We start from the raw sequence: 27,971 nt of genomic DNA, 5'->3' as shown, positions 1-27,971 counted from the left end.
CTCCGGATGAACGAGTGACGAATTTCTGGCCAAGGGTTGTCCATTTAAAAATCATTCCTTCCTCCCTCCCTCGCCTCTTGCCTTGCAAGTGTATACTCGTCAGACGTCATGATACGTCATCAGAAGTGTCCACTTAATTTGAGGGCTGAGGAGATAGGGTGTGTCTTTTAAGTGTTTGGACTGCAACCATTGTCCTAATAATGTTGAGGGAGAGCGTGCGCCTGAGCACGCATAGATATACTTGGCCTGCTGCACGGAAATGTGGGAAAGTGTTCGTTTTTGTTTTACATCGACTGCTAATGAATGATAATTTATTAATAGTATAGTTCCTCACTATTGGAAAAAGTTATTGGAAAAATCATTCCAACAATCTCCCCCTTGATAATCACCAATCCTCGACGTGAAAGAGCAATGGAAGTTATAGGCCTATAGCTGCATTGGCCTATAGACTATGAGTTCCATGTGCGAATTTCTTTAGTTGCCATATTACAAAGGCTGTTGATCTTGAGGTGACTTTTAACTTTTATAATTTTATAATTTTAATTCAGAATGTTATGATTAACCACGTGACAATGCTTTTCCCGAAACTAAAACTTTATTATTGAAATGGAACTGTTCCATGAAAATGCGCATAGTAAAAAAAGTACAATGCATAAGACATATCTTTTGTAACGCATAAGACATATCTTTTCTATACGCATATCTAAAATGCTTTTTATTGTAATTTCTGCTCGGCATCAGACTAATTTCCACTCAAATGAGAATTCACGCAAGGACATTTTATCAGCAGACAACGCTCTGACTGATGTGTAGCTACTTTTCGTTGTAGCCATCCTACTTTTCTACGGTAAAATGCAAGAGTAACATTAAGAAAAGTATCTGGCTACATTCTTTCTACAATTAACAGAACTATGATGTCCATGCATAGTTTTTGCAAAATTACCTTGTTTTTTAATTGATTGCTCATTTAGCCTACTTGTGTGGCTGACAGCAAAATAGCGTTGCACATCAATTGTTAACTGATGAAAATGAAGCTATTTGCTGCCGAATGTGTTACACGAATGTATTTTCTGTTAAGGAATACTATAGTCGCACGTCTCTGATCACTCAATTTAATAAAACCCACACTGTTGACCCCTTGCAATACACAGCTGGACTCACCTGCTCCCGCTTTATCCAGTTGTGCTATTTACAAACAAACACGTGACTGAACTACGGTCAGTTTCATAATGTAAAATAATGTTATAGGTGGAATGAAGAACGCAATCTTCTAACATATTGCACAAGTTAACTGCAGGTATTTACTTAAAAAGTAGTTACAAATATTAAAATGGTGTAGTAAAACCTCAAAGAAATAGTTTTGACAATATTGATGGTATTGAAAATCCAAATGCCCTAGTATACTGAATATATGGTATACCGCCTGAGCCTACTGAGGTCTGATTTAGGATCATACTGTCTGTCTGATAAGGAGGCACTGTTATAGTAATGCTAGAGTTGTGACCTGTGGGTCTACAACCCACTGCTCCATTACTATAAACCAGGGCTGCATTTATTACTCTGTGAAAATAATCAGCTCCCTTCCTCTCTCTCCCAGAGCAGAGATGTGTCCTGCTGCAGCCACACAAGCCTAATTGCTTGCCTTTTTGCTCCAAGTTCCTGTGAAATGAGGAAGGCAGCTGGGGAGAAGAGAGCCTGTGTCCTTTTGTCTCTTCCCCCAGGAAAAGGGTTTAACCCACAGCCCAGAGAAACAGTGACGGGCCTGGCCAGATTCTCAGATGTCTCTTTTCGGAGGCTCTGCTTATAGTTATGGTCTCGTGGTGTGGGTGGGTGGGTTTTTGCAGCGTTGGCAGTTTCAGTGCTGCATTGAATGTCACAATAAATAGGCTGCTTTGTCACAGAGCATTGGAGCTCCCTCCCTCCCCATCTTTCTCCGTCTGTCTGTCTGTCTGTCTGTCTGTCTGTCTGTCGCCCTGAGCTCCTGTCACGGTAAACAACTGACTTTATTTTAATATTCAGGGAAAATAAGTGATTTTACGAGCAGATTAATATTTGCTCGTAAGGGATTACAGTTTGGAGATGCCTGCTCAGCGTTTTTGCCAAACCATTGGGAGGAGGAGTACAGTACTATTGACAGAGAGCCTTGTGAATGGACTCTTGTTGCTTGGATGACTAGGGTGTGTGTGTGTGTGTGTGTGTGTGTGTGTGTGTGTGTGTGTGTGTGTGTGTGTGTGTGTGTGTGTGTGTGTGTGTGTGTGTGTGTGTGTGTGTGTGTGTGTGTGTGTGTGTGGTATTACAGAGAGCCTGGCTGTGTTTAAGAAGGGGATTAAGCATCTCTGGCCACTCTAAGGGATTAGGAGAGGATAGAGGTGCCTGGTCCCTAGGCCTCTCATCCACAAACACCAATTACACAGCGAGGAGCTACGACTCTAACAGACAGATAGTTCACTCAACCGGAAATGTTACGGAATGAGGGCTGTGCTGAGACAGGAAATAGGCCATCCCAGAAGGCAAGGAAAACATGATTCATCACATTGAGTTTCTATTGTAGTTAGAAAGTCACCCTCGGGTCTATTGTTTCCTCTATCTAGTCTCTCTGAGACAATTAATCACTTTGCCATAGCAACAGAAAGTTCAGTTTAATCATTCTATTATCACTGGTGACCTCTTGATTATTGAACTGACCCCAATTTGTTTTAATTGGGAGATTTTCTCATCTCATTCAAATTACTTTCCCATTCCTTTTGATTCCAAACCTGTGATCAGCTGGAGAATGCTCAATCAGACCTGTCTCAGCAAATGCAGAAGTCTGAAAGCCTGCTTTCATAGTATAATATTAGACACATCCATTTTCTGTCTAACTTCTTCTTCGCACCGAGCATCCTTCCTCAAACGGTGAGATGACCTGCTATAGCATCTTGCCAGAGTCTTAGAGAGTATGTATATATGGTTGTGGTATTAGCTGTGTCCATTGTGGTGTCTTGCTGTGGGGGTAAGTGGGGGAATAATGGTAGCAGCACTCTAGAGCAGACAGATACCAGCTTCTTAGAGGTGATTAGCATTGCGGAAGCTCTCTGTAGAGGGGAGCCTTTGATGTTAGTGCTCACCATTTTTCTTTGCATAAGTACATGTGCAGTTTTCACCATGGCTCAGTGAAACCCTCTGCTGCTATCAGTGTGTGTGTGTGTGTGTGGGGGGGGGGGGGGGGCATTGTGTTTGTGTGTGACTGTGTATGAGTGCACGTGTGTGTGTGTGAACATACACTGGAGGGGGATGTAGTGAAAGCTGATTACGCTTCAGTCAGAGCCCATGCCTCTCAGGATCATTATGGTAACCAGCGTTAAGGATTTAAGCAATCAATGCTGTGTCAAACTGGAGCGCTGCGAGGAGAAACTAATGGCGTCTGTTCTAGGCTAGCGCCATCACTGTAGAGCAGGGGAGTCAAACTCATTCCATGGAAGGCCTAGTGTCTGCAGATTTTTGTTTTTTCCTTTCAATTAAGACCTAGACAACCAGGTGAGGGGAGTTCTTTACTAATTAGTGACCTTAATTCATCAGTCAAGTACAAGGGGAGAGCAAAACCCCGCAGACACTCGCCCCTCCGTGGAATGAGATTGACATGTGCCGTAGAGGGAGGGAAAGAGAGCGGGAGAGGGAGGGAGGGAGGGAGGGAGGGAGGGAGGGAGAGATGGCAGAAAGGGAACAGAGATATATAAGGAGGGAATTAAATAAAAGAGAGAGAGAGATGGAGAGAGGCAGAGAAAGAGAAAGGGGGAATAAGTGAGGGAGAGAGAGAGGCAGAGAAAGCGACAGCGTAGTGTGATGTCAGTGTGGTTAAGTCTCTGCAGTCAGCCAACAATGGGATCATGCAGCAGCTGTATTGTTTACTGGGAACAGGAATCAGTCTCAGAAGCCCTATTTATTTACTCCACCAATGCCTGTGTGTTGTGTTGTCTGTGTGTTGTCTACCCAGTGCAACCCTGGGCAATATAGGCTGCTCACTCATATTCACCGGGGATGGGCTATGCTTAACTTAATGGCAAGTCATCAATCTTTCAGTCCGTCGGGTGCACAAAATAAATTATTAGGGTGAAGTCGAAGACTTCTGCTGTGGGACAGATATTTGTTCTGACCATCAACTTTGTTTATACGCCTATGTGTTGAGCCTGTTGAATAGACACCCTAATCAGGTAGTAGACCTAGAAATATTGAAATGATGAAAGCAGAGACAAACCACAGGTATATACAGTATGTTACAGTAACCCTTTGCTGATCACTCTAACGTCACCTCCTCTCTGTGATGTGTTCAGGAAAGACCAGCACCTGCTGTCCAGTGTGAACTGCTGGTACCTAGTACTGAACCAGACCAGGAGGGAAAGCAGGGACCACGCCACCCTCAACGACATCTACACCAACAATGTCATCGTCCGCCTCGCTCAGATCAGCGAGGACGTCATCCGCCTCTTCAAGAAGGTCTGTCTGTCTGTCATCCTTCTGTCCGTCTGCCTGTCTCTCTCTGTTTACTCCTCTCCTTATCACCTGTGCTCATGTGTTCAGAGTTGAAGATATAAATGAGCACTGTCTTTTATCGTTTGTTTCCTGACCAGTAATGGGCATGAACTCGATTGTCCTTTCTCTAAGATCCTAATCATATACAAATAACACCAGACCTCATTGCCCTTTTGCTTAAGGTTACGACCACATTCAAACCAGTTTTCACCTGAGCCTTTGAAATTAGTCTGAAAGAAACCAATTTTCCTCTATTCTTTCCACATTCCATCTTTAGTATACAGATTGATGGTTGAGACTATGTGAGCAGTGATGTTTTTTGAGAAGCTACATTATCAGCTGTCCCGTATTCCAGCACATTGGATTTGTATACCTCTGTCGGGCAGAAATAAGTTCCATGTGGCCTGTGGAGTAGTAGTGCAGTAGTAGGGTTAAGATAGAGCAGGGTAGGGTACCCTCTGGCCCCCTAACCACCCATGGGCCCCTGCTGGTGTGAGCAGCGTCTGGCCCTGTGTCAGCACATAGCAGAGATGACTGTGGTCTAACCCAAACACCAGACCCCTGTTTACACCTGGCAGGCTTTCCTAGAGGTGAGACCCAACCCGCGCTGCCAGCCTCCATTCACACACTACTGTGTGTGTGTGTGTGTGTGTGTCAGCAGGAATGTGAATGGGGGAAACAAGCTACACATGCTTTAGGGAGCACCAGTCAGGGCTGAAAACAGAACAACACAGCCTCCTGTTAGTCAGTAAAGTTCCCTCAAGTAGCTTTTCCTCTGGCTGGTAATATGAATGGAGCTACACGTCCTTGCTGGCAGGCCTCGCGGTGACAATGGATAACATGTCAAAGAAATATGCTGCCTAGCTTTGTAGCTGTCAAGTAAATGAATGGAGGAGAGAGCTGAATAGGCTACAAGTCGATCAAGCAGCCCCGATGATGAAAGAAAGACCCGGTGTTGCCCAAGATTTCTGATATCCAGATAGTCATAAATGAATACTCCATAAATAGGGCAATGAGTTTTTCCTGACCATGTCCTCTAACCTTTGACCTGACCATGGAAAAACTCTGGGCCTTTTCTAGACCGGATCTGTTCTGGGAAAAATAAACAGGTCTTTGTTGTAGTATTTCTCTCCTCAGTTAGGTGTTCTCTGTTGGAGGTTTAGTAGCCTCTGAGTCTGGTTGATTTTGTCAGCCAATCAAATCTGCTCTACAGTCAGAGGTTCCATGTCTAGAAAGTGAAGTGAGACATTTCTAATCAATGCAAAATGGAATAAAAATTACGGAATTAAAAGTTAGCTAAATGAGAAGGAGTGGGCTACAACGAACAACCAACACGAAGGCTGTTGTTCTGAATCATGGTGTTATATGTTCACAAGGATGGGGAGCGCAGCATATTGTAGCCTCAATTACCTAGAAGCTAGCTGGCTAACTTAGCTAGCTATCTGGCTAGCTAGCTGGCTAACTCAGCTAGCTAGCTGGCTAGCTTAGCTATCTTCTCTGCATCGATTTGATGCAGTCAAGACAGGCACTGTCATGGGATGATAAGAGAACCAGCATCTAACGTTATAAATTTGTCTGACTAGCGCAAGCCATCGTGGCTACTTTTTAGTCTCGCACTCCTTCTCACAAACATATATACACCGGCCCCTCCTCCGCCCGCTGCTGTAGAAGCAGCAGAACAGTCTGCAAAAAAAACAACGTTATTTTGACTATATGGATATCTCAAAACAGTGGCAACCCGCTGCTAAATTGTTGCCACCGCTGCAAAAAATATGATGTAATTGAAAAAATATATATATTTCTGCTGACATACTTTTATAGTCGTTGACTCAATGATTGAAAGTCTATGGGAACATCTAGCATGTCCCCCCCCCCCCCCCCCCCCCCCACTGCACTTGTCACCACTGCTGAAAAAAATGCTAGGGGAAACACTGTGATTGTCTAGGTCGTTGCTTCCCAACCAGGGGTACTAGGACCCTTGGGGATACTTGGCCTATCCACAGGGGGTTATTGAGAAGATTTATGAGACCATAGACCTACTGGTAAAATGGGGGTACTTCAGGGGTACTCCGACAGAGCAAAATTCAGTTGGTGGTACAGTAACAGAAAATAGTTGGGAACCACTGGTCTAGGTTGCCTGTCTGGTATGGTAATGTCTGGTTTCTTACGTCCGTGGGAACATTATCAAGGTCTCACAATCTGTTTAACAAAGAAGTAATTGACACTTTTACAGGTAATTAGGTACCATTTTCAGGTAGTTATTGGTGTTTAAAGTACCCATGTCAAGCCATGGCTCAGTCGAGAACTGCAAGATCTCATTGGGGTGCACAGTTCAAAATTCGGTCAAGAAAAATAGAACAAACAATTCAATCAGGCTGTGTTAATTTTTTTCTCTATTTTTAGAGAGATAAGAGAGAATTTCATGAATGTATTATTTTTGTCTCGACAGCCAGAGCAGTTTTAGGCCAGCGCTATCTGACTTGACACATCCATATTCTTACTTGTCCACTCTCTGCTCTGCTCCCTCAGTGCCTCTGCAGTACATTCTCTCTCTGCAGTATGTCTGACATCAGAGCCACCCATGCATACAAATGCCATTCACCAGCTGCCAGGAGGCTTTCACATATTTCTCACAAAAAGAGCTTCCCACTTATCATGTTCAGGCCAAGGCACTTTCATATCTGATTTAACATGACATATTTCCTGTCCTCCTTGGGAGTTTTGATGATGAAGGTAAAATAAAATAACAATTTGCCTCTCTCTCTCTCACTCTCTCTGGCTCGCTATCTTTGCTCAGTATAGTTTAAAGGGCGGACCACAGAGGGACGCACAAACATTGTCCAATCAAAGAAAGCTCAGAAAATTCCATCTCAGCTGGCGCCTCCTCCTTTTGCTATGAGCCCCTCCCTACATGATTGATTGCTCATTCCAATTTTGACTCATCAGCCTGCGTATGTTAGGGCTTGGTTTTGATGGTTATAACTTCAACCTGGTTGGCATAACCCATACAAAAATAGATGATGTGCGGTCAATTATGAAAAGGGTGTGTGTCTGCCTTCAGGCAAGCTTACTTGCATCTACCTGTATCTCTCTCTCTCTGTGTTCGTGTGTGCATATGTGTGTGTGCGTGCGTGTGTGCGTGTGTGTGTGTGTGTGCTCGCATGTTTAGAGATTAGCCCTGGTGCTTGGCTCTGTGCTGTAGAGTCAGAGTGTAGCAGTGCTGCTGGCTCTATCGATCCCACAGTTTTACCCTCCATATGATTTATGTACAGGGAGGGCCACCATAGCAGGCAGAACCATAAATCCTAGCAGACATGGAGGCATAGGGACCATATATCAGATTTAGTATACCTATAGAGCTAGGGCCTGGAACAGTATGGAGTCTTAGACAGCGGAGGCTATGGGTACACTGTGGGAGTGTGAAACGTCCTTTATGTGTGTGTGGGTAGTATTAAAGATACTGTTAACAATGAGTTAGAGGTTGAGATTAAATACTCAAGGTATGTGCTCTAGAAAAAAACTTTCCTGAGAAGGTTAGTCAGAGTCGTACTTCTGTGAAGTAATTAAAGGTGTTATATCCTTTGTGCCTACTTGATCACACATTACTGTGAAAACACAGTAATGTGTGATGTGGGTGGATTCACATGCCCCTGTAGCCTCAATCTAAGAACAGTTTGTTTTCTGTTGCATGTACCGCCATGCTAGCAATTACTTTCTCTCACTGAGCTCCCACAATACCAGGTGTGTTCCCCACACTCGTCATCACTAGATAGGTCGTGTGGGATGGGTGTAAGTGCTGCAGTATATTTGTCCTCTATAAAACACATTACTTATAGTCCTCCTCCATCTTGAAGGCTGATAGGAAAACTGAATGTCACTGACAAGTCAAGCTTCCATCAGTTACAGCTTCTTTCTCAAGGCTCCTTTTGAAAAACAACACTGTACATGACATGACAAAATGACAATCTGGATATTAGTTGACAACAGGAAAAAGATGAAACGGCGGATTGTGCCTTTTCTCAGCTTGAGTCATTACTGATGTTATCTACTTAATAAATCAAATCAAATTGTATTAGTCACATACGCCGAATACAACAGGTGTAGACCTTACAGTGAAATGCTTACTTACGAGGCCCTAACCAACAATGCAGTTGAAAAAAATATGGATAAGAATAAGAAATAAAAGTAACAAGCAATTAAAGCGCTGCAGTTAAATAACAATAGCGAGACTATATACAGGGGGGTACCGGTACAGAGTCAATGTGCGGGGGCACCGGTTAGTTGAGGTAATATGTACATGTAGGTAGAGTTATTAAAGTGACTATTCATAGATGATAACAACAAAGAGTAGCAGCGGTTTAAAAGAGGGGGAGGGGGGGGGGGGGGGCAATGCAAATAGTCTGGGTAGCCATTTGATTAGATGTTCAGGAGTCTTATGGCTTGGGGGTAGAAGCTGTTTAGAAACCTCTTTGACCTAGAATTGGCGCTCCGGTCCTGCTTGCCGTGCGGTAGCAGAGAGAACAGTCTATGACTAGGGTGGCTGGAGTCTTTGCCAATTTTTAGGGCCTTCCTCTGACACCTCTTGGTATAGAGGTCCTGGATGGCAGGAAGCCTGGCCCCAGTGATGTACTGAGCCGTTCGCACTACCTCTGTAGTGGCTTGCGGTCGGAGGCCGAGCAGTTGCCAAACCAGGCAGTGATGCAACCAGTCAGGATGCTCTCGATGGTGCAGCTGTAGAACATTTTGAGAATCTAAGGACCCATGCCAAATATTTTCAGTCTCCTGAATGGGAATAGGTTTGCTTGGACCATGTTAGTTTGTTGGTGATGTGGAAGCTCTCAACCTGCTCCACTGCAGCCCCGTCGATGAGAATGGGGACGTGCTCTGTCCTCTTTTTCCTGTAGTCCACAATCATCTCCTTTGTCCTGGTCACATTGAGGGAGAGGTTGTTGTCCTGGCACCACACGGCCAAGTCTCTGACCTCCTCCCTATAGGCTCTCGTCGTTGTCGGTGATCAGGCCTACCACTGTTGTGTCATCGGGCAAACTTAATGATGGTGTTGGAGTCGTGCCTGGCCGTGCAGTCATGAGTGAACAGGGAGTACAGGAGGGGACTGAGCACGCACCCAAGGGGCTTCTGTGTTGAGGATCAGCATAGTGCACGTGTTATTACCTACACTTACCACCTTGGGGCGGCCCGTCAGTAAGTCCAGGATCCAGTTGCAGAGGGAGGTGTTTAGTCCAAGGGTCCTTAGCTTATTGATGAGTTTTGAGGGCACTGTGGTGTTGAACGCTGAGCTGTAGTCAATGAATAGCATTCTCACATAGGTGTTATTTTTGTCCAGGTGGGAAAGGGCAGTGTGGGGTGCAATAGAGATTGCATCTTCTGTGGATCTGTTGGGGCGGTATGCAAATTGAGAATGGGTCTAGGGTTTCTGGGATAATGGTGTTGATTTGAGCCATGACCAGCCTTTCAAAGCACTTCATGGCTACAGACGTGAGTGCTACGGATCAGTAGTCATTTAGGCAGGTTACCTTAGTGTTCTTGGGCACATGCACTATGGTGGTCTGCTTAAAACATGTTGGTATTCTCAGACAGGGAGAGGTTGAAAATGTCAGTGAAGACACTTGCCCGTTGGTCTGCGCATGCTCGGAGTACACATCCTGGTAATCCGTCTGGCCCTGCGGCCTTGTGAGTGTTGACCTGTTTAAAGGTGTTACTCACATCGGCTGCGGAACAGCTGGTGCTCTCATGCATGTTTCAGTGTTATTTGCCTCGAAGCGAGCATAGAAGTAGTTTAGTTCATCTGTTAGGCTTGTGTCACTGGGCAGCTCTCAGCTGTGCTTCCCTTTGTAGTCTGTAATGGTTTGCAAGCCCTGCCACATCCGACGAGCGTCAGAGCCGGTGTAGTACGATTCGATCTTATTCCAGTATTGATGCTTTGCCTGTTTGATGGTTCGTCAGATAGCATAGCGGCATTTTTTATAAGGGTTAGAGTCCCGCTCCTTGAAAGCGTCAGCTCTAGCCTTTAGCTCAGTGTCGGATGTTGCCTGTAATCCATGGCTTCTGGTTGGGGTATGTACGTACGGTCACTGTAGGGACGACGTCATCGATGCACTTATTGATGAAGCCAATGAGTGATGTGGTGTACTCCTCAATGCCATCGGCGGAATCCGGGAAAATATTCCAGTCTGTGCTAGCAAAACAGTCCTGTAGCTTAGCATCTGCTTTATCTGACCAGTTTTTTATTGATCTCGTCACTGGTGCTTCCTGCTTTAATTTTTGCTTGTAAGCAGGAATCAGGAGGATAGAATTATGGTCAGATTTGCCAAATGGAGGGCGAGAGAGAGCTTTGTATGCGTCTCTGTGTGTGGAGTATATATAGGTGGTCCAGAGTTCTTTTCCCTCTGGTTGCACGTTTAAGATGCTGATAGAAATTTGGTGAAACGGATTTAAGTTTCCCTGCATTAACGTCCCCGGCTTCTAGGAGCGCCGCCTCTCGGTGAGCGTTTTCTTGTTTGCTTATGGCGGAATTCAGCTCATTCAATGCTGTCTTAGTGCCAGCCTCAGTCTGTGGTGGTATGTAAACAGCTACGAAAAATACAGATGAGCCTCCCGGGTGGCGCAGTGGTCTAGGGCACTGCATCGCAGTGCTAACTGCGCCACCAGAGTCTCTGGGTTCGCGCCCAGGCTCTGTCGCAGCCGGCCGCGACCGGGAGGTCCGTGGGGCGACGCACAATTGGGCTAGCGTCGTCCGGGTTAGGGAGGGTTTGGCCGGTAGGGATATCCTTGTCTCATCGCGGTCCAGCGACTCCTGTGGCGGGCCGGGCGCAGTGCGCGCTAACCAAGGGGGCCAGGTACACGGTGTTTCCTCCGACACATTGGTGCGGCTGGCTTCCGGGTTGGAGGCGCGCTGTGTTAAGAAGCAGTGCGGCTTGGTTGGGTTGTGCTTCGGAGGACGCATGGCTTTCGACCTTCGTCTCTCCCGAGCCCGTACGGGAGTTGTAGCGATGAGACAAGATAGTAATTACTAGCGATTGGATACCACAAAAAGGGGGGAGAAAATGGGATAAAAAAAAAATAAAAAATAAAATAAAAAAAATTACAGATGAATACTCTCTAGGTAGATGGTGTGGTCTACAGCTTATCATGAGATACTCTACCTCAGGCGAACAATAGCTTGAGACTTCCTTAGATATCGTGTACCAGCTGTTATTTGCAAAAACACATAGTCCGCCACCCCTTGTCTTACCAGACCCCTCTGTTCTATCCTGCCGGTACAGCGTATAACCAGCAAGCTGAATGTTGATAGTGTCGTCGTTCAGCCACGACTCCGTGAAGCATAAGATATTACAGTTTTGAATGTCCCATGGATAGTTTAATCTTCCGCGTAGGTCATCGATTTTATTCTCCAAAGATTGCACGTTTGCTAGCAGAATGGAAGGAAGTTGGGGTTTATTTGATCGCGTATGAATTCTCAGAAGGCAGCCCGCCCTCTGGCCCCTTTTTCTCTCCCTCTTCACGCAATTCACGGGGATCTGGGCCTGTTCCCGAGAAAGCAGTATATCATTCGTGTCGGGCTCGTCAGACTCGTTAAAGGGAAAAAAAGGATTCTGCCAGTCCGTGGTGAGTAAGAGACGGTAGTGGAAACATTATGTACAAAATAAGTTTAAAAAATTGTTACAAACAACGCAAATAAACAAACAAAAAAACACAATCGGTTGAGGACACGTAGAAGGTCAGCCTTCCTCTCTGGCGCCATTTTACAAAGACATCCATTAACTGCATGATTGTGTTTCACCACATCATATAGGCTAGTAATGTGGTAAACACTATAAATGCTGATGTTGATGGTTCAGCCGTTTTGAGAGGGTGTTGTCCCAATGCATTCGGTGCAGATCAGAGGTGGCAGGTTAGAAGGAGAGGGATGTGACATTTACCCACCAAGCACCACAACTAAACAGCAGCTTTAACAGTCAGCAGCGCATCATCTGTAGCTAAACATAGCCCACGTGTAATAATCACAGGAAACGGCAGCGCGGGGTGGAATATGAAACCACACATACTCCAGCCCTCTTCAGACATAGAGGGAGAGAGGCCAGATGGGAAGTCCATTCACTAGTCTAGGGGTTGATTGTGTTCCACTGGCTGGTCTGGCAGGCAGTCTCTCTTTTAGAGTAATGTATGTTTCTGTCCATCCATCACATGTACAGTTCCTTTGGAAAGTATTCAGACCCCTTGACCTTTTCCACATTTTGTTACGTTACAGCCTTATTCTAAAATGTATTAAATGTTTTTTTCTACACACAATACCCCATAATGACAAATCAAAAACATGTTTTTATAAATTTTTGCTAATTTATTAAAAACTAAAAACTGAAATATTGCATTTAACATAAGCATTCAGACACTTTACTCAGTACTATGTTGAAGCACCTTTGGCAGCGATTACAGCCTCGAGTCTTCTTGGGTATGATGCTACAAGCTTGGCATACCTGCATTTGGGGAGTTTCTCCCATTCTTCTCTACAGATCCTCTCAAGCTTTGCCAGGTTGAATGGGGAGCGTTGCTGCACAGCTATTTTCAGGTCTATCCAGAGATATTTGATCAAGATCAAGTCCGGGCTCTGACTGGGACACTCAAGGACATTGAGAGGCTTGTCCCGAAGCCACTCCTGCTTTGTCTTGGCTGTGTGCTTAGGGTTGTTGTCCTGTTGGAAGGTGAACCTTCGCCCTAGTCGGAGGTTCTGAGCGCTCTGGAGCAGTTTTTTTAATCAAGGATCTCTCTGTACTTTGCTCATTTCATCTTTGCCTCGATCCTGACTCGTTTTCCAGTCCCTGCCGCTGAAAAACATCCCCAGAGCATTCTGCCACCACCATGCTTCACCGTAGGGATGATGCCAGGTTTCCTCCAAACGTGACGCTTGGCATTCAGGCCAAAGAGTTCAATATTGGTTTCATCAGACCAGAGACTCTTGTTTATCATGGTCTGAGAGTCTTTAGGTGCCTTCTGGCAAACACACAAAGTGGGCTGTCATGTGCTTTTTACTGAGGAGTGGTTTTCGTCTGGCCACTCTACCTTAAAGGCCCTGATTGGTGGAGTGCTGCAGAGATGGTTATCCTTCTGGAAGGTTCTCCCATCTCCACAGAGGAACTCTAGAGCTCTATCAGAGTGACCATCGGGTTCTTTGTCACCTCCTTGACCAAGGCCCTTCTCCCCCAATTGCTCAGTTTAGCCGGGCCGGCCAGCTCTGGGAAGAGACTTGGTGGTTCCAAACGAATCCATTTAAGAATGATGGAGACCACTGTGTTCTTGGGGACCTTCAATGCTGCAGGAATATTTTGGGTACCCTTCCCCAGATCTGTGCCTGTCTCGGAGCTTTACGGACAATTCCTTCGACCTCTTGGACTTTGCTCTGACATGCACTTTCAACTGTGGGACCTGTGTGACCTGTGTGTCTTTCCAAATAATGTCCAATCAATTGAATTTACCACACGTGGACTCCAAACAAGTTGTAGAAACATCTCAAGGATGATCAATGGAAACAGGATGCACCTGAGCTCCATTTCGAGTCTCATAGCAAAGGGTCTGAATACTTATGTAAATAAGGTATTTCTTTTTTTTATATATATATATAAATTATATATATATATAAATTATATATATTATAATATATATAAATATATAAATTATATATAAATTATATATAAATGTAAAAAAATTTAAACCTGTTTTCGCTTCGTCATTATGGGGTATTGTGTGTAGATTGCTGAGTTTTTTAAAAAACATTTTTTTAATCCATTTTAGAATAAGGCTGTCATGTAACAAAATTTGGAAAAAGTCAAGGGGTCTGAAAACTTTCAGAAAGCTCTGTATGTTTATGCTGTTGGTCACTGTACCGTATGTGCACTTTCTGAAACTGCTGTTAAGATTTAAACCAATCCAGACAGTGTCTCATCACCACCAACACACTGAAAAACATTGCCTGTCAGTTTGTTGTTACAGGATATTCACCACTATTTTGCCTATTTGTTGATGCGCTGTATCCACCTGGATTGATTGATGTGTATCGTCCCTAACTGCTTTCCAACCCATTGTTTTTCAGAGCAAGGACATTGGGATTCAGATGCACGAGGAGCTGGTAAAAGTGACAAACGAACTCTACACTGTGAGTACAACAAAACCCATCTTCTTTTCCCCTGTCAGAATCGATTCCTTCTCTCCTCTTGTTGCATCCCTTCATCCAGACACAGCCAGTATCAAGGCCTATACTGAGAGCAATGTGATGAGGCTAGCGCTCCTCTCTCTCTCTCTCTCTCTCTCTCTCTCTCTCTCTCTCTCTCTCTCTCTCTCTCTCTCTCTCTCTCTCTCTCTCTCTCTCTCTCTCTCTCTCTCTCTCTCTCTCTCTCTCAATTCAATTCAATTCTAGGGGCTTTATTGGCATGGGAAACATGTGTTAACAGTGCCAAAGCAAGTGAGGTAGATAATATACAAAAGTGAAATAAACAATACAAATTAGCAGTAAACATTACACATACAGAAGTTTCAAAGCAATAAAGACATTAAAAGTGTCATATTATATATATATACAGTGTTGTAGCAATGTACAAATGGTAAAAGCACAAAAGTTAAACTAAATAAACATAATTATGGGTTGTATTTACAATAGTGTTTGTTCTACACTGGTTGCCCTTTACTTGAGGCAACAGGTCACAAATCTTGCTGCTGTGGTGGCACACTCTCTCTCTCTCTCTCTCTCTCTCTCTCTCTCTCTCTCTCTCTCTCTCTCTCTCTCTCTCTCTCTCTCTCTCTCTCTCTCTCTCTCTCTCTCTCTCTCTCTCTCTCTCTCTCTCTCTCTCTCTCTCTCTCTCTCTCTCTCTCTCATACTCTCTCGGACTCTCTCTCTCTCTCATTCTCATACTCTCTCGGTCTCTCTCTCTCTCTCTCTCTCTCTCTCTCTCTCTCTCTCTCTCTCTCTCTCTCTCTCTCTCTCTCTCTCTCTCTCTCTCTCATACTCTCACTCTCTCTCTCTCATACTCTCACTCTCTCTCTGTCTCTCGGTCTCTCGGTCTCTCTCTCTCTCTCTCTCTCTCTCTCTCTCTCTCTCTCTCTCTCTCTCTCTCTCTTTTTATCTCCCCCCTCTCTCTTTCTCTCTACAAACTGCAGTGTTGATCTCAGATGTAGAGGATGATGGGGAGGAGGAGGTGGGTGATTGTTATGATGATGGAATGAAATATTGCATTTCTCTCCAAGTGAGCCAGTTGCAGGCTGCAGCTCAAATCACTTCCACATTGCAATATTGTTCTGGTGCCAGTGGCTGTGCCCACAGTAACAGGAATGCAAAACACCCCTCGCTCAACCATCGGGTCTACTGTATCTATGTGTCCGTCGGGGCTTCTCTCTATGCCTTATTTACTCCTCTGTAAACTTTCCTTTGTGACCAGGGAGAAATCAAGGGCACACTGTGACACTGTGCTTATGCCCCCCTGTCGCGTCGTGAAGCTCATACTCAAGGAGACACTGTGCCTATGTCTGGAGAAGCTCCAGGCAACTTCAGCTGTCCTCTTGCTCCCCCAAGGAGAGCAGACTTCGATGACTTATTCATCTGATGTCATGAGTGACAGGCTATCAAAGGACAGGGCTGGCACAGATGCCATCTCTCTCTCTGATTGGGCCATCTGTCCACCATGACACAGTCAAAAGGGGTTATAGAGAGTTAGAATAGAGGTTATAACTACTTTTAAAGAGGAAGAGAAAGATCATTAACCACGATCAGGGCCAAAGGACCAAAGACAGACCTCTTTATACCATTTACCAAGTGAAGCCTTAACCAAAATATAGGACTGCATAATAATGATGTATGCTGTTTTTTTTATACCAAGTCACTTAGTATCTGTCTAAATGTGGTATGTTACATTTAACAAACTCATGCATTCTCTCCACTGCAGACTATATTTTATTGACTGAATCAAATCTCCACGTCCAATCACTGCCTCTAGTCTACACTAACTGACCCACTCTCACCCTGTACATTTCCTAACCCCCCCGTACACATTAAGGGCAAGGATATGAGAGCTCACGGCGCCATCAGCAGCACCTCTATCTTCCCTCGAGTCTGCCAGGCTTTCCCCACCAGGTTTATGAATGAGACAGAGATTGTTTTTCCTCTTAAGCAGCTGGTGTCCTAAACCCTACCCTGTGCACGGTACGGCCCAGGGGACTCGCTCCAGCAGCAATGTGCATTTCAAGGTCACAGCCAGAGGAGTCCAAATGCATCAGGGTGGAGACAAGAAAACAGATAATTATTCTGCTGCTCTCCCTGCTCTTCAACAGCTAGGGCCAGCCATGGCTTGGTTAAACATGTGGGCTGCTATCAGATTGAATGGCCATGATCATGTTTTATGATTGTCTCTCTCTTCTTCAAGCCCCATTTGACTCCTGTGGTGCCCCATTTAATTTTTTCCCCATCTCAAACATCTAACTAATCAGAATCAGAAACCCACAGCAGTGACATTTTCTCGAAAGACTGATGATAATGATGATTGTGGTTTTGGCTGTCGTTATATTTATTCATTGTATAAAATGGCAGTTAAAAAACATGGGAACAGTTGAAGCTTTTAGCTCATTGGTAATCAGATGACAGATCTTATGGACTGCAAACAACAATGCATTTTGCCAGAGGTAGAATTGCAGAAATCCCTTGTGAATCCCTTTAAAATCAAATCAAATGTTATTGGTCACATACACATGGTTAGCAGATGTTATTGCGAGTGTAGCAAAATGCTTATGCTTCTAGATCCGACATTGCAGCAGTATCTAACAGGTAATATCTAACATTTCCACAACAAAACCTAATATCTATCAAATTCCACAACTAAACCTAATACTCACAATCTTTTAAAGAAATCTGATAAGAATATATAAGTATAATATATACGGATGAGCAGTGACAGAGCGGCTAAGATGCAATAGATAGTAAAGAATAGATAGTGAAGGATACTGAAGTGTCTATACATATGAAATTAGTAATGCGAGATATGTAAACATTCTTAAAGTGGCATTATTAAAGTGACTAGTGTTCCATTTATTAAAGTGGCCAATGATATCAAGTCTGTAGGTAGGCAGTCGCCTCTCTGTGCTAGTAGTGTCTGTTTAACAATCTGATGGCCTTGAGATAGAAGCTGTTTTTCAATCTCTGTCCCCACTTTGATGCACCTGTACTGACCTTGCCTTCTGGATGGAAGCAGGGTGAACAGGCAGTGGCTCGGGTGGTTATTGTCTTTGATGATCTTTTTTGCCTTCCTGTAACATTGGGTGTTGTAGGTGTCCTGGAGGGCAGGTAGTTTGCCCCCAGTGATGCGTTGTGCAGACCGCACCACCCTCTGGAGAGCCCTGCGGTTGTGGGCGGTGCAGTTGCCGTACCAGGCGGTGATACAGCCCGACAGGATGCTCTCAATTGTGCACCTGTAAAAGTTAGTCAGGGTTTTCGGTGACCAGCCACATTTTTTCAGCCTCCTGACATTGAAGAGGCGCTATTACGCCTTCTTCACCACACTGTCTGTGTGGCTGGACCATTTCAGTTTGTCGGTTATATTTACTCCGAGGAACTTAAAACTTTCCACCTTCTCCACTGCTTTCCCGTCAATGTGGATAGGTGGGGTGCTCCCTTTGCTGTTTCCTGAAGTCCACGATCATCTCTTTTGTTTTGCTGACATTGAGTGAGAGGTTATTTTCCTGACACCACACTCCGAGGGCCCTCACCTCCTCCCTGTAGGCTGTCTCGTCGTTGTTGGTAATCAAGGCTACCACTGTAGTGTTGTCTGCAAACTTGATGATTGAGTTGGAGGCGTACATGGCCACGCAGTCGTGGGTGAACACGGAGTACAGGAAGGGGCTGAGAATGTACTTGTGGGGCCCCAGTGTTGAGGATCAGCGGAGGGGCGATGTTTTTTCCTACCTTCACCACCTGGGGCGGCCCGTACAGTAAGTCCAGGACCCAGTTGCACAGGGCGGGGTCGAGCCCAAGGGTCTCAAGCTTATTGATGAGTTTGGAGGGTACTATGGTGTTGAATGCTGAGCTGTAGTCAATGAACAGCATTCTTACATAGGTGTTCCTCTTGTCCAGATGGGATAGGGCAGTGTGCAGTGTGATGGCGATTGGATCGTCTGTGGACCTATTTGGGCGGTAAGCAAATTGGAGTAGGTCTAGGGTGACAGGTAGGATGGAGGTGATATGATCCTTGACTAGCCTCTCAAAGCATTTCATGATGAAAGAAGTGAGTGCTACGGGGCAATAGTCATTTAGTTCAGTTACCTTAGCTTTCTTGGGAAAAGGAACAATGGTGGCCATCTTGAAGCATGTGGGGACAGCAGACTGGGATAGGGATTGATTGAATATGTCACATTCACTAACACAGTCTAGAGATTTAAGAGTGTTTGGCTAAAGCCATTGTTCAAACATTATTTTAAGTATCTGCTGCTGGTGCTACTGAGACAGCTATTGATTTGAGGGCGTGAGGCTTGATGCCTGTGGCTTGAATTATATGTAGTGAATCTGAAATGAGAAATGAGAGCAAAAAACAGCAATTTCTTCATTGGATCACAGAGTCAATTATTCACCTGGCAGCTCTGATCCATTTAAACAACATATATATTTGTAAAGTTTTTTGAATTAACCAGACAGTACAGGAGCAAAAAGTCATGCTGCAGTGTTTTTGGTTAATTTGTTATTAAACTCTGCCACACTAGAGGCTGTTTGTTTAATGAATGCAGCAGCACGCCGCCCTGGTGGTACGTTTGTTACAATACATTATGGAAATGATGGAGATGTTCTGCTCTCTGTTTCCACCCTGGGTCTGAGCTGGGCAGTACAGTCTGATACAGACCGTCCCAGTGCAGTGACTTACAACAGGTCTGGTTTTTCCATCTCTCTCCAGTTTCATTCCGGGGTGCTCCTCTGACTGTCATGGTAATTGTGTTAGCCATAATGGCCATGTTTATTGTGACAGGTCTCTTGAGATAACACGTTCATATTTTTCCAATTGACAAACTAGGAAACCAATTTGGTTTTAATACACAGGCTTATAGAACACAGAATCAAATATCAGAGTGGCATATAATTAAATGTAACCTTCATTTAACTAGGCAAGTCAGTTAAGAACAAATTCTTATTTACAATGACGGCCTAACCCGGCCAAACCCGAACGACGCTGGGCCACTTGTGCGCCGCCTTATGGGACTCCCATTCACGGCCGGATGTGATGCAGCCTGGATTCGAACCAGGGACTGCAGTGATGCCTCTTGCACTGAGATCAATGCTGCAACCACGGTTCACTTTAAGTGGAAGTCACGTCTGTCTGTATTTCCACAATGAAATATGTTAATTGTAGCTTTCATCAGTGCAGAAACAGAACAGCCTCAGGCTATTGTTTGAGTGGAGACAGTAACCACATACACACACCTCCCAGAAGGTAGACCCTGCCTCACCTCAATGTTCCTGCAAATTACATTCTGTCTTTAGCTGCTGGTCTTTTAGTTGTGCTGCTCGAAGTTGCCTGGAAACCCTGTTTTCTTTTCACGCTGTTGGAGAAATGGGTTGCCAGCCTAGGGAGATGCACACTGCTAGCCCTAGTTTCCCCAAACACTGAAGTGACTTCTTTCTACTGTGTACTCTGTCATATACCAGAATAGACAAGAGTTTGTTTTTGCTTTGCGTTTTTTCTTTGAAGTGTTTGCCTTTCAGATCTTTGTCATTTTTTACTCTCCTAAGACTTGTAGCGCCTTGTGCAGTGGAGCTCTGTTGATGAAAGCATTGACTGGCTGGATGATAAAAATAAGCTGTTATTCTGACTAAGAAACCTTACTATCATACAGTAGCAGTCAACTGGAAATAGTAGAGATTCTGTCTGTGAGTTGACATAAACCCAACCCATTAACCCTGTGATGTTCTTATAACCTTCTTTTTCCAGATTAAAGGGAGTCATAACATCCGGTCAGATGATACTATACAAAGTGAGCATTAACTACAGGAAGAGAACCAGCTAGCGTTAATGTTAGGCTCTCTGTCTGTCTAACATCTAGTTATAGCACTGGATCTCGCTCACTGCCGAGTTACACGCATAGGAGGCATTTTAAGACGCTGCACACATCTGTGCTGTACTTTACAAGGCTGCTGAATGAGCTGCTAAGACCTCCTGAGGCCAGACCACATAACAGTGGGTCTAACCCTCAGACAGACAGAGCGACAGACAGCAGAGTGGGTCTAACCCTCACAGACAGACAGACAGACAGACAGACAGACAGACAGACAGACAGACAGACAGACAGACAGACAGACAGACAGACAGACAGACAGACAGACAGACAGACAGACAGACAGACAGACAGACAGCAGAGTGGGTCTAACCCACATAGACAGACAGCAGAGTGGGTCTAGCCCACAGAGACAGACAGCAGAGTGGGTCTAACCCACAGAGACAGACAGCAGAGTGGGTCTAACCCACAGACACAGACAGCAGAGTGGGTCTAACCCTCAGACAGAGAGACAGCATAGAATGGCGGGTCTAACCCTCAGACAGACAGACAGACAGACAGACAGACAGACAGACAGACAGCAGAGTGGGTCTAACCCTCAGACAGACAGACAGCACAGAACAGTGGGAGAGCTGCATTACATGCTTGACACCTTACAGATGACGCTGCAGCGGATAGTAGCCGTCTTAAAAAAAATTGTCATTTTCATGACTGCTGTGTCAAGTCAATGCCAGTGGCATCAGAAGACCACGACTTTACGTTTCTATGCCATTGCAACACATTTTATTTGTCAAACAACTCACAACATTCATAGCCAATATTGGCGAGAGATGCTTTTTAAGTTATTTTAATGACCACGCTAATTTTTAAAGTCTGTTAAACGAGAGGGTTTTCTTTTCCTTTTTTTTATTTTTAAAGTCTGTTAAACGAGAGGGTTTTCATTTCCTTTCCAAACTAGCTAAGTATTCTGACCAAGTCTGCTATGTTGTGATTTTTTACAGTATAATTTCCTTTGACTGGAAACAGCTTCTGGACATCAGAACAGCCATTACAAACCTTGATTTGGATGAAAATATCTACTTCAACGAGTCAGCAGCTCTGGACGTTCTACTTACTCCGGACCAGGCCTTAATTCCCGGGCCTCGAAAGAGGAGGTGGTGGAGAAAGAGAAGCAGGCGAGTCAGCATCCTGAAGAGACTATGTCGACGAGCAAATAGACGACCATTGCACTCAGTTCTTTTGGCGAACATGCAGTCACTGGAGAACAAACTGGATGAGCTCTGTTCGAGATTCTCCTATTAACGGGACCTGGAAAACTGTAATATTCAATGTTTCTCAGAGTCGTGGCTGAACAAGAACATGGATAATATACATCTCGCTGGTTTTTCTATGTATAACCAAGACTGGATGGCAGACTCGGGTAAGATGAAGGGAGGAGGGGTGTATCTCTTTGTTAACAAAAGCTGGTGCGCGATCTCTAATGTTAAGGAAGTCTCAAGTTACCTCATGATAAGCTACTATTTACCAAGAGTTTTCATCTATATTTTTTGTAGCTGTCTATTTACCGTCATATCCCGATGAAGGCACCAAGACCACACTCAATCAGTTGTATAGGGCCATAAACAAACAAGAAAATGTTTTACCAAATTTTTTACCAGCATGTCACCTGTGCAACTAGAGGCGACAAAACTTTAAATCACGTGTACAAGGCCCTCTCTCTCCCTCCCTTTGACAAATCAGACCATAACTCTATCCTTCTGCTTTCTGCTTACAAGCAAAAACTCAAACAGGAAGTACCAGTACTGCGCTCAATACGGAAGTGGTCCGATAAAGTGGATACTAAGCTACAGGACTGTTTAGCTAGCACAGACTGGAATATGTTCCGGGATTCATATGATAACATTGAGGAGTGTACCACATCAGTCACCGGCTTCATTAATAATTGCATCGATGATCTTGTCCCCACAGGGACCGTACGTACATACCCCAACCAGAAGCCATAAACTACAGGCAACATCTGCAGTGATCTATAGGCTAGAGCTGCTGATTTCAAGGAGCGGGACAATAATCCGGACGCTTATAATAAATCCCGCTATGACCTCCAACTAGCCATCAAACAGGCAAAGCATCAATACAGGACTAAGATCGAATCCTACTATGTCAGTTCTGACACTTGACGGATGTGGCAGGGCTTGCTAACTATCATGGATTAAAAAAGGTAAACCCAGCCGCGAGCTGCCCAGCAACGCAAGCCCACCAGACCAGCTAAATGCCTTCTGTGCTCGCTTCGAGGCAAGCAACACTGAATCATGCATGTTGAACCAGGTGTTCCAGACGACTGTGTGATTTTGCTTTTCATAGCCAATGTGAGAAATACCTTTTAAACAGGTTAACATTCACAAGGCCGCGAGGCCAGACCGAATACCAGGATGTGTACTCAGAGCATGTGCTGACCAGCTGGCAAGAGTTTTCACTGACATTTTCAACCTATCCCTGAACGGTCTGTAATACCAACATGTTTCAAGCAGACCACCATAGTCCCCGTGCCCAAGAATGCCAAGGTAACCTGCCTAAATGACTATCGCCCCATAGCAATCACATGAAATGCTTTTAAAGGCTGGTCATGGCTCACATCAACACCGACACCCTGGACCCACTCCGATTCGCATACCGCACCAACAGATCCACAGATGATACCCACCTGAACAAAAGGAATACCTATATAAGAATGCTGTTTATTGACTACAGCTCAGCATTCAACACCATAGTCCAAGCTCATCACCAATCTCAGGACCCTGGGACCGAACGCCTCCCTCTGCAATTGGATCCTGTACTTCCTGACGGGCCTCCTCCAGACAGTGAGGGTAGGCAACAGCACATCCGCCACCATCAACAGGTCAAGAGTTTCAAGTTCCTCGGTGTCCACATCACTAAGGAATTAACATGGTCCACACACACCCACACAGTTGTGAAGAGGCACAATTGCCAGCACAATAATTTAGCTAGGACTGTCTGGGAGTGGTCTGAGAGCGGGACCTAATTAGTTTAGCCTAATGGGAGAGATATGTAACCTGAAAACTAGCTCTTATTGGCAGAGGTTTGAAACTCTTTTTGTTATTGGTCAATTAACTTATACCGCCTGGTGATGTCGCCAGGCCGGCCAAAACTCCACCTATGCAAAACTAGCTGAAATTTCAGGCAGTCTTTACAAACAGCTCTTACACTAAAATTGTATTATCATCATTTTCACAATTTCACAGTATTATCCCATCCTGTATTATTCTAAAACATGTAAAATCACGTTTTTAAGTGCACTGCCCTTTTAACAAACAGATTTAAGATTAGTCTAAGTATTCAATTAGACAAGTTGTATTACCAGTGTTTTTGGTGGAAAGGGCTATACTGTACATCCCATCCATTACAGTTATTTATTTTGATTTGTGACAGAGGGAATATTGAGTGTCTGACTGCAGAGATCACAGTAGGGAGGGGAAAGGCAGAGAGCACAATGGTGTCATTATGCCACACAAATGGCATGAAATGAACAACCATTAGGTGATGAACAGTTTATCCTGATTTACAAACCCATATCCAGGAGGAGAAGAGGGGTGGAGAGGGGGTGTGGATGTGTCAAGTCTGGCCCAGATGAGATGAGCTGTATTACCACACACAGCCCTGGGCCCCCTGATTCAATCAGCCCACCATTGAATACATCAACTGACTATGTGTGTGTGTGTGTGTGTGTGTGTGTGTGTGTGTGTGTGTGTGTGTGTGTGTGTGTGTGTGTGTGTGTGTGTGTGTGTGTGTGTGTGTGTGCGCGCGCGCGTGTATGCTCACTGAGCTTAGGCCAACAAAGGAGCAAATAACAGTTTCCATATGTGTAAAAGTTGAAGAGAGTATATCATGCAGTTTCTCATCAAGTCGTTGGATCCCTGGATGCAGACTGGTCTGTGGATGTGAGATAAAGGAGCTGTGATGTCCTGTGCTTTGCCTGGCCCTGTTATGCATATTCATGGCCAGCTGTGGTCCTGATAAGAATACTGATGTGATCCTGTTCCCTGTCCTTGTTGCTGGGTGAGCACCTGCCACCATGGATGAAACACAAGCCCCTCATGCAGTATTTTATGAAACAGACCCAGTCTCACTGCAAGTCATTATTTCAAAGGGAAAGGGTTCAAAAGACGTTTTTTAGGGCACAGATTGTAATGAAACATTTCAAACTAGCTGTCACCTCAGATCACCCATTTGCTTGCTCTGTCTGCTGTTGTGAAGTCTTCTATGAATCCTATGTCCAGTTATTGTTGCAACTTCCTCATCCTTCCTCTGTGCTGCTCCTGCTCTTCCAGGTTATGAAGACCTACCACATGTACCACACGGAGAGTATCAGCGCCGAGAGCAAGCTGAAGGATGCTGAGAAGCAGGAGGAGAAGCAGTTCAGTAAGTCTGGAGACCTCAATGTCAACCTGCTGCGCCACGAGGACCGGCCCCAGAGACGCAGCTCCGTCAGGAAGATCGAGAAGATGAAGGAGAAGGTGAGCATGACACCAAGGCTTGTAGAGCTATCTCCGGAAAAAAAGTTGTCTGTTCTTTCAACCAATCGATTGGTCGAAATTTTAAAACGTTTATTTTTCTATTTATAGACACACCCTATGTTTGTATAAAATCAACTATATGTAGGCTACTGAGCTTGTCTGATGCTTTAAGCACTGCGATTAAAAATGAAGACACACAAAGGGAGCCAGAGATCAATATACGGTAGCCTAACCTGCTCTCCACCCTCCTCCTCTTGCTGCCTGCTGCTGCTGGCCTTTGCATATTCTGCTTTTAAGCTCCTGAAGTTGCCGGTAATAGGTTACGCCAGCGGTCGGCAACCTTTTCCATTTGGAGTGCCAAGTTATCCTAACATTCCTACTGATCTGCGTGCAAGTTAGGATTTTCATATGCACATTTTCGTGGAACAGTTTCATTTAATTTATAATAAGGTCTTCATATCTCAAATCAAATTGTATTGGTCACATACACATATTTAGCAGATGTTATTGCGGGTGTAGCGAAATACTTGTGTTCCTAGCTCCAACAGTGCAGTAGTATCTAACAAAGTATCTAACAATCCAACAATACACACAAAATCAATGTTGTGGTTAATCAAACCTCTATCTAAATGAAAATGATACAAATCTAAAAGTAACTTCTGTTGCCATTGCCAATATGTACAAATAGCCTATAGAAAGCCAACAAATAATAATATTACAGCCCACAGGTAGAACATATCCTAAATAAAAATAAATATCCTATAAATCACATTGGCTACGCATGGCCTGTCTGCAAGGAACTGGAAACGTTGTATCAACTATTAACTTGATCAGCCTAAAGCTCATGCTAGCAAACTTGCAACATTCTATTAAATATTCTAGGCCCTCAGCTTCCAGAGTCAGTGAACTCCGGACAGACAGATACAGCTGTAGGCTATTTGCGCAAGGGATAAGAAGTAATCAGGTAGGCGTAATTTATGAAGTTTCCACCCGACCAGATTCCCCCCCCCCCTTCATGCTGAGTGGTTATCGAAAGGGAGAAAGCTGGAAAGATTTTTCGAATAGGCTACGTTCAGGAAATATTGTCATTCTCATTGGATGTAACAATATACTTAGTTTATGTACTGTTTGAGGCGAAGAAAGAATTACTCTGAGAAGCTCCACAGTGATGGTGAGTTAAGACAATCAGAAATAGTATCAGATCCTCAAATGGGCACATTTCTAGGTATACATTATAGGCCTTGTTCTATGTGTAATCAAGTGTGTGTTCTTACTCAAGATTGACAGGAGTGCTCCAAACAAAAGACAATGAATAAATTGACAACACGTAAATGGAAATAAAATTGACCAAAACTTTTTTCTCACAAGTGTAGCCTAGGTTATGCGCTCTGCAAATAACGTGTCCACTCCTACAATGACAACAGTAAGACTGTAATAATAATACTGAATATTGAATGAAATTACTGTAACCAAACAAATGTAGATTGGAAATGATGGGAATTAACAGTAAATGTACTTCTGGTGATACTGGTGTGCCATCCCTGCAGCCTCTGCAATGGATTAGTCCACTCAGACAGGCGTGAATCAGACAGGTGTCTCATGTGCCATAATTGTTGTTATATATATTTGCCACTGCTCGACTAAACAATCGACCAGTCGACTAAATGGGGTCAGCCCTAAAGGCTTGATGACCATAGTGTCTCCAACAGCTAGTGCTGTTGGCTGGGACTGCTGCTAATACTGTACATTGTCAGCCTAGTCACTTCTGTAAGTGGTGTTTTGTTCAGCAGCTAGACTCATGGTGGGCTCATTTTAGCTGGCTAAGGCCAGAGGGACCCTCTCAGTACTACGTGAATGAAGAGGATAGTAAGGCTGTGTGAGAGTGGGTGCAGGTCCATTGTGTAAGCCCACGAGAGAGGGAGAGAGCGAGAGAGAGAATTGCCGTAGCATGGGTCTACACACACAGACAAATGGTGACTTCCAGGTCAGTGATCCAACTGTACAGTCTCTCTAGCTCATCCATGCCCATGACTCTAATTCATGTTCATTCTGCTTATTACCACGCACACTACTGCACTGTACTTAAGACTCTGTACTTCAAACATGCATATTGCATTCTGGATTTTCAGGGGGAATTTCTTCATTAAAATGCGACCATTATCAGTGCAGCTCAGGGAATCAAATGGCTGACAGCTTTCCTCCCTCCTCAGGCTGCCGTCTCCAGAGATGCTGGCAGGAGAACTGTACCATCCCCACAGACTATTTATAACTTGCTGTAGTTATGAACGTACTTTCTCTCTGCGCTGTGACCTGATTTTGCAGGCTACAATAGCATTCTCGTTCAGAATCCTAGCTACCTGCAAACAGAGTTGAAGAGGGAGCGGAGACAATCAAGCCATAATCCCTATTTCCCTGATGTACTGTTTTAATTTGCATGATAATGGACATGTGAAATTGGAGTTGGTGAACCATGTATATTTGAAGTGCACGTGTATGTATTTGAAGGACATGCTCTCCAATAGTCTCCAGGCTGGAAGAGGTTATAACGAGAGCTTTCAAACACAGACACGCAGACACACGTCAATGTGTTGTTGTTTAATTGGCTCTCTTTAGTCCTGCTTTGTGAGCCAAGTCTCAATGATTCTGTGTCACTGCGTTCCATTTGAGTCAATTGTTTTTGTCAATACCATTATGTATTGTCTGCTAACATCCATTATTGATGCTATGTGAACAACAGATGACTACGTATTCTTTTTGATGAAAAATGTAATGTTTTCCAGCTGGATGCCACGAGCAGATGCAGCATGTCCAGTTAACCATAGCAACAAAGACTGTGCACCATTTAAAGCTACAGTACCAGTCAAAAGTTTGGACACATCTACTCATTACAGGGTTTTT

At 44.4% G+C, this 27,971-nt stretch overlaps 1 protein-coding gene across 4 annotated transcripts in view; it reads left to right on the top strand.

Moving 5' to 3' along the window:
• LOC139542853 (SLIT-ROBO Rho GTPase-activating protein 3) overlaps positions 1-27,971 on the top strand; it is a 113,762-nt gene that overhangs the window by 47,226 nt on the left and 38,565 nt on the right. For all 4 annotated transcript variants that reach the window (XR_011668564.1, XM_071348796.1, XM_071348789.1 and 1 more), the window contains exons 3-5: positions 4,311-4,473; positions 14,615-14,677; positions 24,888-25,073. Coding sequence is in view for 3 of the 4 variants with exons in the window: in XM_071348796.1 (XP_071204897.1) it covers positions 4,311-4,473; positions 14,615-14,677; positions 24,888-25,073 (412 nt within the window). In the remaining variant the exon portion in view is untranslated. The remainder of the gene's footprint in view (positions 1-4,310; positions 4,474-14,614; positions 14,678-24,887; positions 25,074-27,971) is intronic.

Source organism: Salvelinus alpinus, chromosome 2 (genome assembly GCF_045679555.1).
Source record: "Salvelinus alpinus chromosome 2, SLU_Salpinus.1, whole genome shotgun sequence".
In the NCBI taxonomy this organism is placed as follows: domain Eukaryota; kingdom Metazoa; phylum Chordata; class Actinopteri; order Salmoniformes; family Salmonidae; genus Salvelinus; species Salvelinus alpinus.
The sequence above is the reverse complement of the archived record's forward strand: the minus strand, read 5'-3'. Positions and strand labels throughout refer to the sequence as shown.